This window comes from Urocampus carinirostris, chromosome 3, assembly GCF_059441175.1.
Source record: "Urocampus carinirostris isolate Australia breed hairy pipefish chromosome 3, RoL_Ucar_1.0, whole genome shotgun sequence".
NCBI lineage: Eukaryota > Metazoa > Chordata > Actinopteri > Syngnathiformes > Syngnathidae > Urocampus > Urocampus carinirostris.
The window spans coordinates 35,472,373-35,486,546 of NC_142351.1; the positions used below are offsets into that span (position 1 = coordinate 35,472,373).

Consider the following 14,174-nt stretch of genomic DNA (forward strand, 5'->3'; position numbering starts at 1 on the left):
AATTATTGTACATATAATTAATGTCTTTTGAGAACACTATTCATTTTTTACTATACTAATTGTTTGTTTTAATGACTGTGATATTATTTTTTTCTCTACATTTCAAAAAATATACTTTTGGAAGTAGTTTTTGCTCCTTTGATTATTTAATATGTTCTGTAGAAACAAATAAATGCCAGAAAATTAAGGTTTTTTTTGTTTGTAGTATTTTGTCTCTTATTTTCGTATGTTTTCACATTTTTTCTAGTAAAAGAAGACAAGTAAGACTTAAATGACCACAATTCTCTTATAGAGACAAGTTGCTCATTTTGATAAGCATTTTCTTATTCTATTAAGATAAAATCTAAAATTAAATAATTATTATCGAATGTTCTAAATAAGTAAAATGTATTAAGAACTTGATGAACTTGTATTAATAATTAAGCTTTTCCCCATATTTTTTACCTTTCAAATATTAAGACGATCGACCTAAATAATGTCAAATTGTTCAAATATTGATATCAAATAAATGTATATAGATAATGAGGACTTTAAAACATATTTTCGGGAGTGTTGGCCGAATTATTTTTCTTACAATGGATACATTTCGAGAAAAAAGCTTGAAAACCAATGCAGCAAAAGACTCTTAAAAGGGACTAAATCTTTGATTTTTGAGTTTTTTCTTCATTATGTTTTACTCTGCAGCCCACCTGTACAAATGCAGGGCACTGCGGGATAGCTGTGGCATGTGTCTGAAGGCGGACCCTCGCTTCGAGTGTGGGTGGTGCGTCCAGGACAAGAAGTGCTCTCTCCGACAGGAATGCACTATTGGCAGCAATTCCCACCTCCCGCTGCAGTTGGTTGACGGGGGAGGTTGGATGCATGCTGCATCAGGAAACAGCCGCTGCACCCATCCCAGGATCACAAAGGTAAAATAAAACAAATACAGTGGTGAATCTTCATATGAGCTCCTCAAAACCAAATAATCGTGTTATATAAGTTTCATTTGAAACAAAAGTCTTGCTGTACGTACGAGGGTAGATCCAAGCTACAATCAGACCCAGAGGCTACCACTAGAGGCTGTTCAGCACCAGCACCTCGTTCCAGTTCTTGCATACCCTTCCCATCATCAGGCTCCTGATTCTGCACCACTTGTTTATTTTTGCGCACCTTGTCATTATTGTATTGCATCTCCTTTTTTGTGGCTTTTTGTGACCCTAGCCAAGAGTTACTGAAAAGGAAATTTCAAGACATTAACTCATAAATTGATCGATTTGCATTGCTTTGCCTCCTCCCGTGTCATTTCTTGTCTGTGATAGGACCGTTGCTGATATGCAAATGCCTGAGAGACAATCCATTGTATGAAGTTGCTGTCACCTTATGGGTGTTTTGGACAACTACTTGCTTTTCACTCAAATCAAGGGTTATATTAAAAGCACAGCTTCTCTTTTTAATGGAACCGTTTAAATTTTCTCTTTAGTCCAACGATCTATTACAGTAATAGAAATAGAAATAATTGTGAAACATTGTATGCAAGGAGATTTGCCACAGGGGAGTGCCAGTGCCCCCGTGGTCATTTAAGATTTAGCGACACCTCAAACAGGGCAGCACGGCAGAGCAGTGGTTAGCGCGTGTGCCTCACAGTTGTAAGGTCTTGGGAACCTCCTGTGTTCAAATGCAGCTACCGGACTTACTGTGCGAAGTTTGTATGTTCTCCCCGTACTTGCGTGAGTTTCCTCAAGGCTCTCCGGTTTCCTCCCACATTCCAAAGACATGCATTTTCAGGTGGATTGGCCGGTCCAAATTGTCCCAAGCGAGTTGTCTGTCCCTGTGTGCCCTGCGATTGGCTGGCAACCAGTTCAGCGTATCCCCTGCCCACTGCCCGATGATTGTTGGGATGGGCTCCAGCACCCCCGCGACCCTACTGAGGATAAGCGGTGCAGCTAATGAAATGAGATGAGAGACACCTCAACCAATGCACCCCACCTTTAAATAAAAGAAAAAAGCATTAAAACAGTATTCTGTATCATTTTTGTGTGTATCCTTATTTAAAGTTACAGCAACTTGTATTTTAAGGGTAGGTTAAGTGCTAAAGTATCACCAACCGTCTCTCATGCTACGTAACTCCTCCCCCTACTCCCACACTTGCCTTACATTAGCAACTGATGACTGCTTTCTTGCAAGTCCTCATAATAATCTAACATTTTGTGTCGTTTACATCATCTTTTTTTTATGTCATTACTGTATTTGTTGGGTCTTATTACTATTTGAATTTATTTTAGTGATCAGGGAAATGTGTTTCATAGCTATTCAGGCTCAACTTTGCAGTTTTGGTTGTATTTTTTTAATTATTTCATATTGAGAAAAATTGCTCGTTACATCAGCAATTGGAGGTAAGAGCACGATCCTGGAACAAATCGTGCGAAGAAGTACCACTGTGCATGCAATCCTTAAAGAGAGACAAAGACATCACACGTCATTTGACTAAATCACGAGATCTCTGTAATATAGCAGTACATTCAATTCAATTGAAATCAATTCACCTTGTTTGATCTCAATGTGGACTTATTCCGCTTGACATCTTAATCTCATCATCACCTTTTGACGGCTGCGTATTTACCTTCCGAGATCTAAGGTTGGGCAACGTTGATAGGCTGTTGCGTCAGCTCTCTTTGGTGAAGCCCCTGAGGTTAAAAAAAAGGCTTCCTGGTGTCCTTCACAGCAAATGAAAAGCAGCTCTGTTTTAATGTCTTGCTATTAAAACAAGTACAAGTTGGCTCCTTGGGTTTAACCTTGGCAGCAAAGCTGTGTCATTACTCAGTGTTACGTCAAACTGCCACTGCAAGGAAAGACTGATTTGTTTGGGATTTTCTCAGAGAGATTTTCAAAGATCTCTTAGAGGTTTTCTACAATTTCTTACCGTATTACTCATATAACTAGGGTGGGGCTGAAAACGTTTGCCTGCTGATCACTTTGATTCAGATTCAGATTCAGATTCAGATCTACTTTATTGTCATTCTAGTACACGTGTATACAGAACGAAATGTCGATGCATCTGACCCCCACAGTTTCCTTGAATGTACAGATATAAATAAAGTTGTATTGTAATTGGCTACGTATAGTATTTTACCATAGTGCCGATAGTGCAAGAAGAGTAGCTAACCAGATGTGCAAAATGGGCAGTCAGGTTAACAAGTCAGGTACACAGTAACATTAACACTGTAACAATAACGCTGTAATTACCATAGTGCAGAGAGCAATGTGCAATGAGTGGCAAGCTATAAAAAAACTGCCAGTAGTGCAAAAAGTCAGATTAGCAGCCGTTTAGATTTAAGTTAACTATATGTTAGATTGACCATTTAACAGTCTAATGGCCAGGGGGACTAGACTATTGCGGAGCCTGGTGGTCCTGCACCGCACACTGCAGAACCTCTTCCCAGAGGCTAGCAGAGTGAACAGTCCATGATGGGGGTGAGAGGGGTCCCCGGTAATGTTCTTAGCATGGGATAGGCAGCGCTTCTGGCCAATGTCCTGAATTGAGGGAAGTGTAGTCCCGATTATTTTCTCTGCTGTCCTCGTTACCCTCCTCACACTACCCCAGTCGGTAGCGCTGCAGCCTCCACACCACACAGAGATACAGCTGGTCAGGATACTCTCTATGGTGCCCCTGTAGAATGTGATGAGGGAGGGTGGGGGCAGGTGGGCTCTCCTCATCCTCCGCAGGAAGTACAGGCGCTGCTGTGCCCTCTTAACCAGTGATGCAGTGTTCACGGACCAGGTGAGTTTGTTTGTAATGTGCACCCCCAGGAACTTGATACTGCTGACAACCTCCACAGCCTTGTTGTTGATGCAAAGTGGGGCATGGTTGGGCTGGTTTTTCCTAAAGTCGACAATGATCTCTTTAGTTTTGTCAACATTCAGGACCAGGCTGTTGTCCCTGCACCAGCCCACCAACTGCTCCACCTCCTCTCTGTAGGCTAGGTCGTTGTCATCCCTGATGAGGCCCACCACTGTTGTGTCGTCAGCATACTTCACGATGTGGTTTGTGGCGGACCTAGGGACGCAGTCGTGTGTCATCAAGGTGAACAGCAAGGGGCTTAGGACGCAGCCTTGGGGGGAGCCCGTGCTGAGGTAGATGACATCTGAACTGTTCTGACCTATCCGCACTGATTGGGGTCTGTCACAGAGGAAGTCCAGCAGCCAGTTCCGCAGGGGGGTGTTGAAACCCAGGAGTCTCATTTTGTCTACCAGGTGTTGTGGGATGATGGTGTTGAATGCTGAACTGAAGTCCAGGAACAGCATCCGCACATGGGTGTTCTTCTCCTCTAGATGTGTCAGGCTCAGGTGAAGCGCAGAGGAGATGGCATCCCTGGTGGAGCGGTTTGTCCTGTAGGCAAACTGAAAGGGGTCGAATGAGGAGGGGAGACTGGAGGTGATGTACTCTTTAACCAGTCTCTCAAAGCACTTCATTATGATAGGAGTCAGTGCAACGGGCCGGTAATCGTTGAATGATAAGATCTGGGGTTTCTTTGGCACTGGGATGATGTTGGCAAATTTGAAGCATGATGGTACTTTGGCTTGGTCTAGCGAGGTGTTGAAAATGTCTGTTAGTACACAAGCCAGCTGATCGGCGCACTGACCTGTGTTACAATATAATTAGAATTGTCTTTACTGCCATTGATAACAATGTAGTGAAAAACAATATTAGACTTGGACTCAATTGAAATACATGTAATAAGGATTAAAAACAGAAGAATATGATAAAAACAGTGTCAGCATATATAGGCAAACATATTTACAAGGTGGTGCTTGGAGACTGGCCTAAATCGTAAGCTCATAATAAAAGTACAATAAAAAAAATGCAATAACATAGAAGAGCTAAATTGGAATTAAGTTAAATGTGGCTAGAATAAAATAAAATTATTTCCCAGGATGGCTTGTCAATTGGACTGTTGTCCACTGCGCAAGAGGAATATAAGAGGGCTGTTGAGGATTAACTCTTTTATAAAATAATTCGTTCACCCCCATCGCCTCACTCAGCATTATTATAATGGGCCTAGTTCATGGGCTGGTTTTCAAGTTTAGTTTGCTTCCTTTCCATACATGTTATTTAACTTACATCAACTTCAAATGTGTTGTCATATATGCTTTATGTACAAAATATGCAGCACTGATGAAATGACTTCATCTTCCTCGCGTGCAAAAAATATGACAAAATCAAAATAACCACAGCAAGGCAAAAAGATAAGGTTTGCAAATGAAAATTAAATATTGATCTATTATCTGCATAGCTTATCGTCACCATGGTCGCGGGGGCACCCGTCCAAGCTATCTTTGGGCAGTGGGCAGGGGACACTCAAGCTGGTTGCCAGCCAGTCGCAGGGCACACAGAGACCGCACATTCATACCAAGGGACTATTTTGGAGTCACTAATTCACCTGCCATGCATGTTTTTGGAATGTGGGAGGAAACCGGCATGCCCACAGGGAACTCACACAGACATAGGGAGAACATGCAAACTCTGCACAGGAAGGAAGGTAGCTGGATTTGAACCCATAATCTCAGAACTGTGACACGGACACGCTAACCACTCAGCTGGCATGCCGTTATTTTGAAATATTTAATTTTTAGAATTTCAAAAATTTGGAAAGCATACACTCTCGATATAGCAGTTCTGCGTTGATTTGGCTGAAGGCAAAAGGGTGGAAGGGGTAGAGCAAGGAAAGAGTTCAGAGTACTGACAGCCTGATGAAAAAAAGCTGTCCTTGAGCCTGCTGGTTCTGTCTCTAAGAATCTGCAATCTTTTCCGGTTGAAGAGGCTGTGAGATGAGTGGTTGGGGTCAGCTGCATTTCTTGTGGCTTTCAGATTCAGATTCAGATATAATTTATTGTCATTCTAGTACACGTGTATACAGAACGAAATGTCGATACATCTGACCCACACAGTTTCCTTTAATGTACAGATATAAATAAAATGTTTCCAGGTGAGGCGGAAGTTGTACTGTAAATGTCCAAGAGGGGGTAAGGGGGACTTTTCTGCTGTGCTAATGATGCTCTGCAGAGTCTTTTGGCAGCCCACAGTGAAAGTGCCCTGCCACACGGCGATGCAGCTGGTCAAAATGCCCCTGATGGTGGCTCTGTAGAATAAGAGCATGATGGGGGTTAGGGCACTTGCTCTCCTGAGATTGCGGAGAAAGGATAGACGTTGGCTTGGTTGGCCAGGGATGAGATGTTATGATTTCAGGACAGGTCATTTGTGATATGCACACCCAGGAGCTTGAGACTGTTCACCTTCTCCACAGCAGCACCTTTGATTGTTACTAGGGCGCCTTGTGTATGCCTTCTTTAGACAATCCTTGGTCGTCTTTTCTTTCTTAGACTGACCTATAATCCAAATCCAAATGTATTTGTTCTTTGATCTACTAATAAATAGATATACAAAAATAATAAATAATAAACAAATATTCTTGGCAGCTGACACAGACACAGTTTTGAGATCATGGGATCAAACTTTCCGGTGTGGAATTTGTATGTTCTCCCTGTGCTTGTGTGGGTTTCCTCCGGGCACGGTTTGCTCCCACATTCCAAACACATGCATGTCAGGTTAACTGCCCGGGCCAAATTGTCCCTAGGTGTGAATAAGCGAGTGAGTTGTTTAACTCTGTGTGCCCTGTGACTGGCCGGCAACCATTTCAGGGTGTCCCCCGCCCACTGCCCGTGTCGTGATTGCCAATTTGGAGCGCCTACGGCGGCTTGATTGGCGCCAACAGCCCGGACAGCTGACTGGTGGACACTCCCTTTTTAAACCCCTGGCTTCCTCTCAGTGATTGTCAGATCGTTGCGAACTGTTGTATTCACTCAGTGAGCATTCCCATCCGACTCCGTTTCTGCTAAACCTTTTTCATCTTCGTTATCGACCTGTTTCTGGACCTGATTATGCCCGTTCTGCCTGCCTCCTGTTACCTGACCCGTTTTGCCTCGTTACCTGCCTGCCTCCTGCCTACGACCCTGATTACGAATTAGACAACGCCTTTGATCTCCAGCCCCGGCCAAACGACTTACTATTCCAGGCCTGTCTTCGTCCGACACGGAAGTGCAACTCCCGCCTCGCTCGCCCCTGTTTTCTGTCAGTCCTCGGATCAAGCAAGCAAGCCTTACTCTCCCTCTCTTTTCAAATAAAAACTGAGAAATGTACGCAATGAGTCCTGTATCCGTTCTGGTCTGTGACAGCCCGAGGACAGCTGAGATGGGGTCCGCCACCCGCGCGACCCTACTGAGGATAAGCGGTGCAGATAATGGATGGATGGATGAATGGAATTAAATACACAAAGATAGATGAATACAAAAATTACATGCAATTTATTATTTTTTTTAAAATACAGATTTATTGCAAATGCTGTCATGTGATAAAGATGTACAGTGGAACCTCGGTTCTCGACCATAATCCGTTCCAGAACCCTGTTTGAAAACCGATTTGTTCGATCACCGAAATCATTTTTCCCATTAAAAATAATGTAAATTCTTTTAATCCGTTCCAACACCCTGAAAGTTTACCTTGAATGTTTAACGCAAACATAAAGCTAACCCAGGCTAATCGTACATCCGTGTTATCGTAATCTTCCGTACGAAAGATTACGCTAACATGAACGTGTAAAAATAAAAAAAAATCAGGTCGTTTACAAGTCATTTAGCACCCGGGTAAGCGGTTCATTGGAAACGGGGCTCCGTTCCAACACCCTCAATGTTGGGCTCAGTTCCAACACCCTGAATGTTTACTGAATGTTTAACGTAAACTTAAAGCTAACCCAGGCTAATCGTATGTTCGCGTTATCATAATATTCCGTACGAAAGATTACGCTAACATGAACGTGTAAAAATAAAAAAAAGGATAAAGAAAATAATTATGAATAGGATTTCTTACCTTTGTGGTGGTCAGCAGAAGGCGCAGGCAAGATCAGCAATAGTTGTACGCACTACTTTTCTTTTTTCACCTTTAGCAACTTTGCTGCTTGCACTGACTTTCTTCGAAGGTATAATTAGGGCCTAAAACACTTCGTACACCTATATTAAAAGCCAAAGCAAAACGAAGCACGTCCGTACACGATAACGGTTGGTCACGAAAAGAGCGATCTACACCGCTACGCCGCTCAGCATCGCATCCTAGCGTACGCACTCACGCATTACCGGCGTTCGAACTCCGATTTTTAGACCGAACAGCGAAGCAAGAATTTCTCGAAATTTTTGGTTGGACTCTGATTTGTTCGAACTGAGAGGCGTTTGAAAACCGAGGTTCCACTGTATCTCCCTTGTTTATCTTTTTTCCTTTTTTTTCAGTTTTGAATTTTTTAAAATTGTAAGCGGTGCAAAAATATTAAAAATAAAAACGGAAATGTATGTTTCAGGTACACCTGGCACAGTCAAAGCTTTCTCTCGAGTCTAATTGAAATCTTGAGTTAAAGTAGCTTCAAAGTATATTTTGTATGTACAAAGCCCTTAATGGGAGCCCGTTGGCGTCGATGTAATTTCTCCAAGTACAGCTATACAGTATTTAGCAGGAGCAAAACAGGAGGTTTGTCACTACTTTATTATATTTCAAATGTTTTACCCTCAAATCAAGTCTCAAATGAAATTAATTGAACGGCTGTAGAAGTCTTCCATCAAAAAGGCAACACTGCTCTTTTTGTATCATTGGAGTCAAGGTCAGGTCTCTAAAGCCAGGAGAACAGTAAACATTTTATTGAAATAATTCAAATTGTTCTTATAGGAAAACATTTTTCTAGAGGTACTACTGTCATTGTGTACTGTTGATAATTTTCCAATACACGTGTTTTGCCCTCATAATAGCAAGGAACGGGAGTCATTGTCAATACTTTTGTATATTGTACTACATTGTACTATTTCTATTCGATTCTAATGAATTTATAGTTGTCTTTGTTAGTTATTATTATTAATATTAAGTCTTTGATAGAATCTTCATACTTTGCAGTGATGTCATATGACACAACCCAACTAACCTTCAACTGTAACCTGCTAAATTACAAGATTTTATAAAGATCTAAATTTGTCAATAAATTTGAAAAAGAAGTACAACGGGTAAACTACTGACAGGTCTTTGAATGACAGTATTAGGAAATGATATTTTTAATCACTTATGACTGCTGTTTTGAACAAACTTTTGGGTGTGGAGTACAAAACTTAAATTATCCAAACACCGAACAAGGATTTAGGCTTTGGGCTCTCTGTTTGGAGAAAATCAAACATTGCACAATTGTTTCCACAAATACAATAATGAGAAGCTGAAGTGCCCTATTCCTAAAGAAAGTGGATAAAACTGCGTGAAAAATTGCTTGTTATACTGCAATCAGCATACCAGTTTTATTATTAGTTTAATGCAGCATAAAAATCTTACAACTGGATTTTTCTCAAAGTAGTATACAAAAGTGTCTGTCTTGTTACTTGGGAATAATCATTTTGAGTCAGATAAAGGTATGAATACAAACATTGTTTGAATACAAAGGTCTTAATTTGCTTTTAAACTTGAATTGTTCTGTATCTAAATGCATTCCATTTAGAGTTATACATATACTACCATTTATTTGAGCCAGAATTAGCACCTTAGTGCTGCTCCTGTTCAGCCAAGTGCTGGAAAGCAGGGCAATGGGCAGATTCTACATAATTACTCTGCAGTGCTTGTTAAGGATGAGGCATGTCTTGTCTAAGCATGTGGTGTGTGTATGTGTTAGTGATAACTAGCATCCATCCGTCACTGTATTTGTTTTGTCACGCCACACCTGTCCCCGTTACGCATCATAATCTGCCGTGATAAATCACAGAGTGTTTGCAAGTGGCGCTGCCGACTTGTGTCCTTTCGTTATAGCTTTCACTAAAGATCTGAACCGTCACTCAGCTTTTGGTTGGCTTTTCTATGTCATCCACTTGTTGGTCCTTTTCTCTATTTGACTTTGACAGTTTTTTTAACACGTCTTGGATTTGCAGGCATTTCAAACTATACCACATGCGCTTAGTGTGCACCGATAGGTCTGTATGCAGTGTTTTTAATGTGTGTGGCCATTGGTATATAAACGTGATGCATCCTTCAAAGGTCAGCTCACATGCATCATTGGAGACAAAGTTGAACTATTTTTTTGACACCAAACAAAAAGATGAGGGTGAAATTTTCAAAGTAGGTCATACGTAGAGTGAATTGAAAACTGAATCTATTTGTGCAGTTATTTCCGGATACTGGACCCCGCCAAGGGGGGACCATGGTGACCATCCTCGGCGAAAACCTGGGTCTACACTTCAGAGACATCCAGATGGGAGTCAGGTTAGGCAAGGTTCCCTGCGTCCCCATCGAGACAGAGTACCTGAGTGCAGAGAGGTATGTTGGAGGATAGGTGTGTTTTCAAGTACAATTACTAAGATACCCTTGACTAGGCTTAATTTAGAATCGGTCATGAGTCAATGCATTTAATAATGATGTGGAAGAAGACAAATGTGTCTATAAAACAGAGCTGCAATCACTGGGCGACTTAAAATTGCCAATACACAACCATTCTGGCTGATGTTTTAAACCTCTTAGCAATTGTGATTTTAGATTATGATGATCTAAAAGGAATGGTTATGAAATTTGTTTTTGGGGACAAGTAAAACCGAGATCATGTAAAAATTCAAATTTATATTTAATTCACATCAGCTTATGGGATGATAAGAACGAGATACTCTCCATACTATACATCAGATATTTGAGCGTGACGATAATGAGATTCCATCTGTTGTTCCTCTCCATTACTCCGTACATATGTGCTTCCCCTTACTTACCCATCCCTTTATCCTGACATTTACCCCTCTGCGGGGTCTGGCACGGTTGAGGAATTCAGTGCAGGCAAATCAAACCGTTCATCGCTGGTACAGCTAGTTGAGAAAAGATGCATGGAGATAGCAGATAGCGTTTCAATTTAGATAGAACAAACACTTCAGTTAAATCGACGTTTTTAGTTGCACAGTTTCTTTTCACAAACATGCGTATACATTGATAGTGCATTTATTTTTGTAAGTGTTTTGGAGCAGCAGCAGTTTTTGGTTAAGTATTAATTTTAGATTGCGTAGACCAGGGGTCGGGAACCTTTTTGACTCAAAGAGCCATAAAAGCAAAAAATATTGTCTCTTTCTTGCAATTACTCAAGATCGGTTAAACTCCTTTTGACCTTTTTTTCATACATATTGGTTTCAAAACCAGATGCAAGCATTTATTTTGTAAAAACGTCACAACATTCTGAGAATAGGGAGCCTTATGTGCCCCCCTTTGGCGAGAGATGGGAGGGAATGCTTGTACTTTTTGCATAGCTCCACCCATCCCTCCCACTCACCCAATCAAATGACTAAGTTCTCTTCCGGTGTTTTGGCGTATTTACAGTTCTGTGGATTCATCATAAAGTATCTGAACACTGAACACAGATTATATAGTGAACTTTTAAATAAAGGATTCTTCCCCTTTTTTTGTGTGACACCTTGACTGTAAATTGTAGTGAAAAACGTGCCCTATATATACTGCGAAGTGTTTCCTTATTTAGCTTTGATTTGGCTTTACGTGTACCTGAATAGGATAGATGTTCCCGGTTTTGAACAAGATGGAGAAATTTTGCATGCAATCAAATTTGTCTCTGAGCCACAGATACTCATAGAAAGAGCCATATATGGCTCGCGAGCCATAGGTTCCCGACCCCTGGCGTAGACTTAAAGAAGGCACTGATGTCTTGTAGTAACCTTTTTTTTCTAGAAGGAGGTTATACAAATATACCAGTGGTGTATTTAGCTTGTTTGTGAATATGATCCTTATTATTGGTCATTAAGAAATGAAAAAATAAAGTATTTGTGATATGATAAAGCCATATAGGAGTTGTCAAATCCCTGTGCCTAGAATAAATAAGGATTGAGATGCTTTGAAATCAACTTAAAACCCTGGACTCTTTTAACATATTCAAATGTATCACTTTCATATGTTCCCAGTTTAACTTTCTTTTTGAGTGTGATTTTTTGCTCTTTATCCCTCCCAAACAGAATAGTGTGTCTTCTGAATGATGCAACAGGATACAGAGTACAAGAGGCTCAGGTGGAAGTATGTGTGAGAAACTGCGTTAATGACTACAGGGCCCTTTCCCCTCGGCCATTCACGTTTGTGGTAAGGACCTCAAAACAGTTACTGAAGAAATTAAGCTTATTCACAGTTCAATACTGCCACCTTGCCTTAATGGAAAATACGAGTTTGGCATCTGAATGTGTTATTGAGTAAATAAATAATATTAGGGTAGAATTGGATCCATTCAAACCATTTCTAATAATGTTGGCTTATGTTTTCTCTTTAATTTGGGAACGTTCTAGACACAATGACATAGTTGTGTATCCTTACCCTGATAAATCAATTTTGACTTCTTGTGGAAGTACAAGAGATGTCCAGATCTGAAAATTATATTGGCATATTGGTTTGATACCAAACCAAAACAACATCGGATTTTATCAATTGTTTCCTATTTGCGCTGAAATTGGGTCCAAACTCATGACATGTGGACGCAATGTGCCCCGCCGCATCATTTTATGTAGCCAGCGAGACAATGCCGAGAGAAGCTCTATAGAAAAATGTGCCACAATGATCTGCAGTTTTAAATATGTCCACTGAATTCCGTCAAAGCCAGGCAGCACTGCAATTTACCCACTGTCGCTACTATTAATCAACAAGAGAACATTGATGAAACCTAATCCCATTTTATTTTACCTAAAATAAAAGTCACAGGTGGGTTTAAGGCAATACAGAAATATGAAATTGGAAAATAAAAGCAGTTGGGTGTCTTTGCAAAAATGTCTATAAGCTACATAAAATTTAATATTCAGGTGAAGATTTTCATAAAAACCTAAATAAAAAGCAGGAAGACTTTTAAATGATTAAATCGAGCATGTAAATTAGTGTTTTTTCACTTTTTTGTCAGCATGGGTTTGCCCAGGTTAATTAAACTGTAGTGGAAATTATTGTAACTGTTTTTTTAAACAAAAGCACAGTTAAAACAAACTTCAAGAGATTGAGTTGATGGAATAACAAATTTAAGTGAAAAAACAAACTTTATAATCGTTTTATAATCAAATCTCACAGTCCTGAATCTTTACTTAATTCTGAGCTTCCGAAAGATTCTCAGCCCTACAACTAAGGCACACTTTTTAGTTAGTTTACTAGTCCCACCACTGTTTTTTTACCACGTGGCCCACGAGTTTGACACCCCTGGCCTAGAGGAACCAGAATTGAGCAAATTCAAACGGAGATGTTCCTAGTTTGTATGAAAATGAAATAACATAAAACAACATCTCTTCAGACAATGGTTTGTGCATTTCTTTAATATTATATAATTTTAGGACTGCACAATAATTGTTTTTTTTCATGTCTTGTGCAGACACCCTTTTTCAGTGGAATCCAGCCTTCTCAGGGTCCGATTTCTGGGGGCACGCGAGTCACTATAGAGGGAAGCTATCTCAATGCCGGCAGCCATGTTTCTGTCAGCATTGGACCACAACCTTGCCATTTTAAAAAGTAATAATATTTTCTTACTGAACTATTTAACGTCCTTCCTTTTAGGTACTAATGGAACTGCTTTTAACAATTGGTGACCTGAAAAGAATGCCACTGAAGAAAACATAATCTCTATAAGTAGTTCATGTATGAGAAGGGCAAAATGACTGTGTCATCGCCATGAAAGATGCGATGTGTTTGTTGTCATTGTGAATGTTGTATGTCACACATGCACACATGTATACCATAGCACATAGCGGCACTTTACCTGAACTTGGGTTGGTTCCTCCATAATCTCAAGCAAAGAAAAACATTCCCGGCTATCACAACAGAGGCATGCATGTCAAACGTTAGGGATTAGCCCCTTGCTGCTAATCTGTGTTAAAGCAACTACTGTGTTAGCTTTGATGTTTCTGCAGCCATCTCTGTCGCAGTTCATCACAGTAAATCCAGTTGATTCCACTTCACTGCATCTCAATCTTTATCTGTCGTAGCTGAACTGCACCACTGTGTTTGTCGCATTTTATCAAGGTTGCTGATGTACGCTTTTAAAATGGGTTGCTAAGGTAACAAGCCAACCAGGACATTATATAGTATATCACCCTAGTGTTAAACGGCAATTGGGGCAAGTATATAACAA

At 40.5% G+C, this 14,174-nt stretch overlaps 1 protein-coding gene across 2 annotated transcripts in view; it reads left to right on the forward strand.

The window, feature by feature from the left end:
- Window positions 1-14,174, forward strand: part of LOC148369555 (plexin-A1-like) — a 319,574-nt gene that overhangs the window by 243,430 nt on the left and 61,970 nt on the right. For both annotated transcript variants that reach the window (XM_088331618.1, XM_088331619.1), the window contains exons 12-15: window positions 685-908; window positions 10,209-10,360; window positions 12,040-12,160; window positions 13,419-13,555. In XM_088331618.1, coding sequence (XP_088187744.1) covers window positions 685-908; window positions 10,209-10,360; window positions 12,040-12,160; window positions 13,419-13,555 — 634 coding nt within the window. The remainder of the gene's footprint in view (window positions 1-684; window positions 909-10,208; window positions 10,361-12,039; window positions 12,161-13,418; window positions 13,556-14,174) is intronic.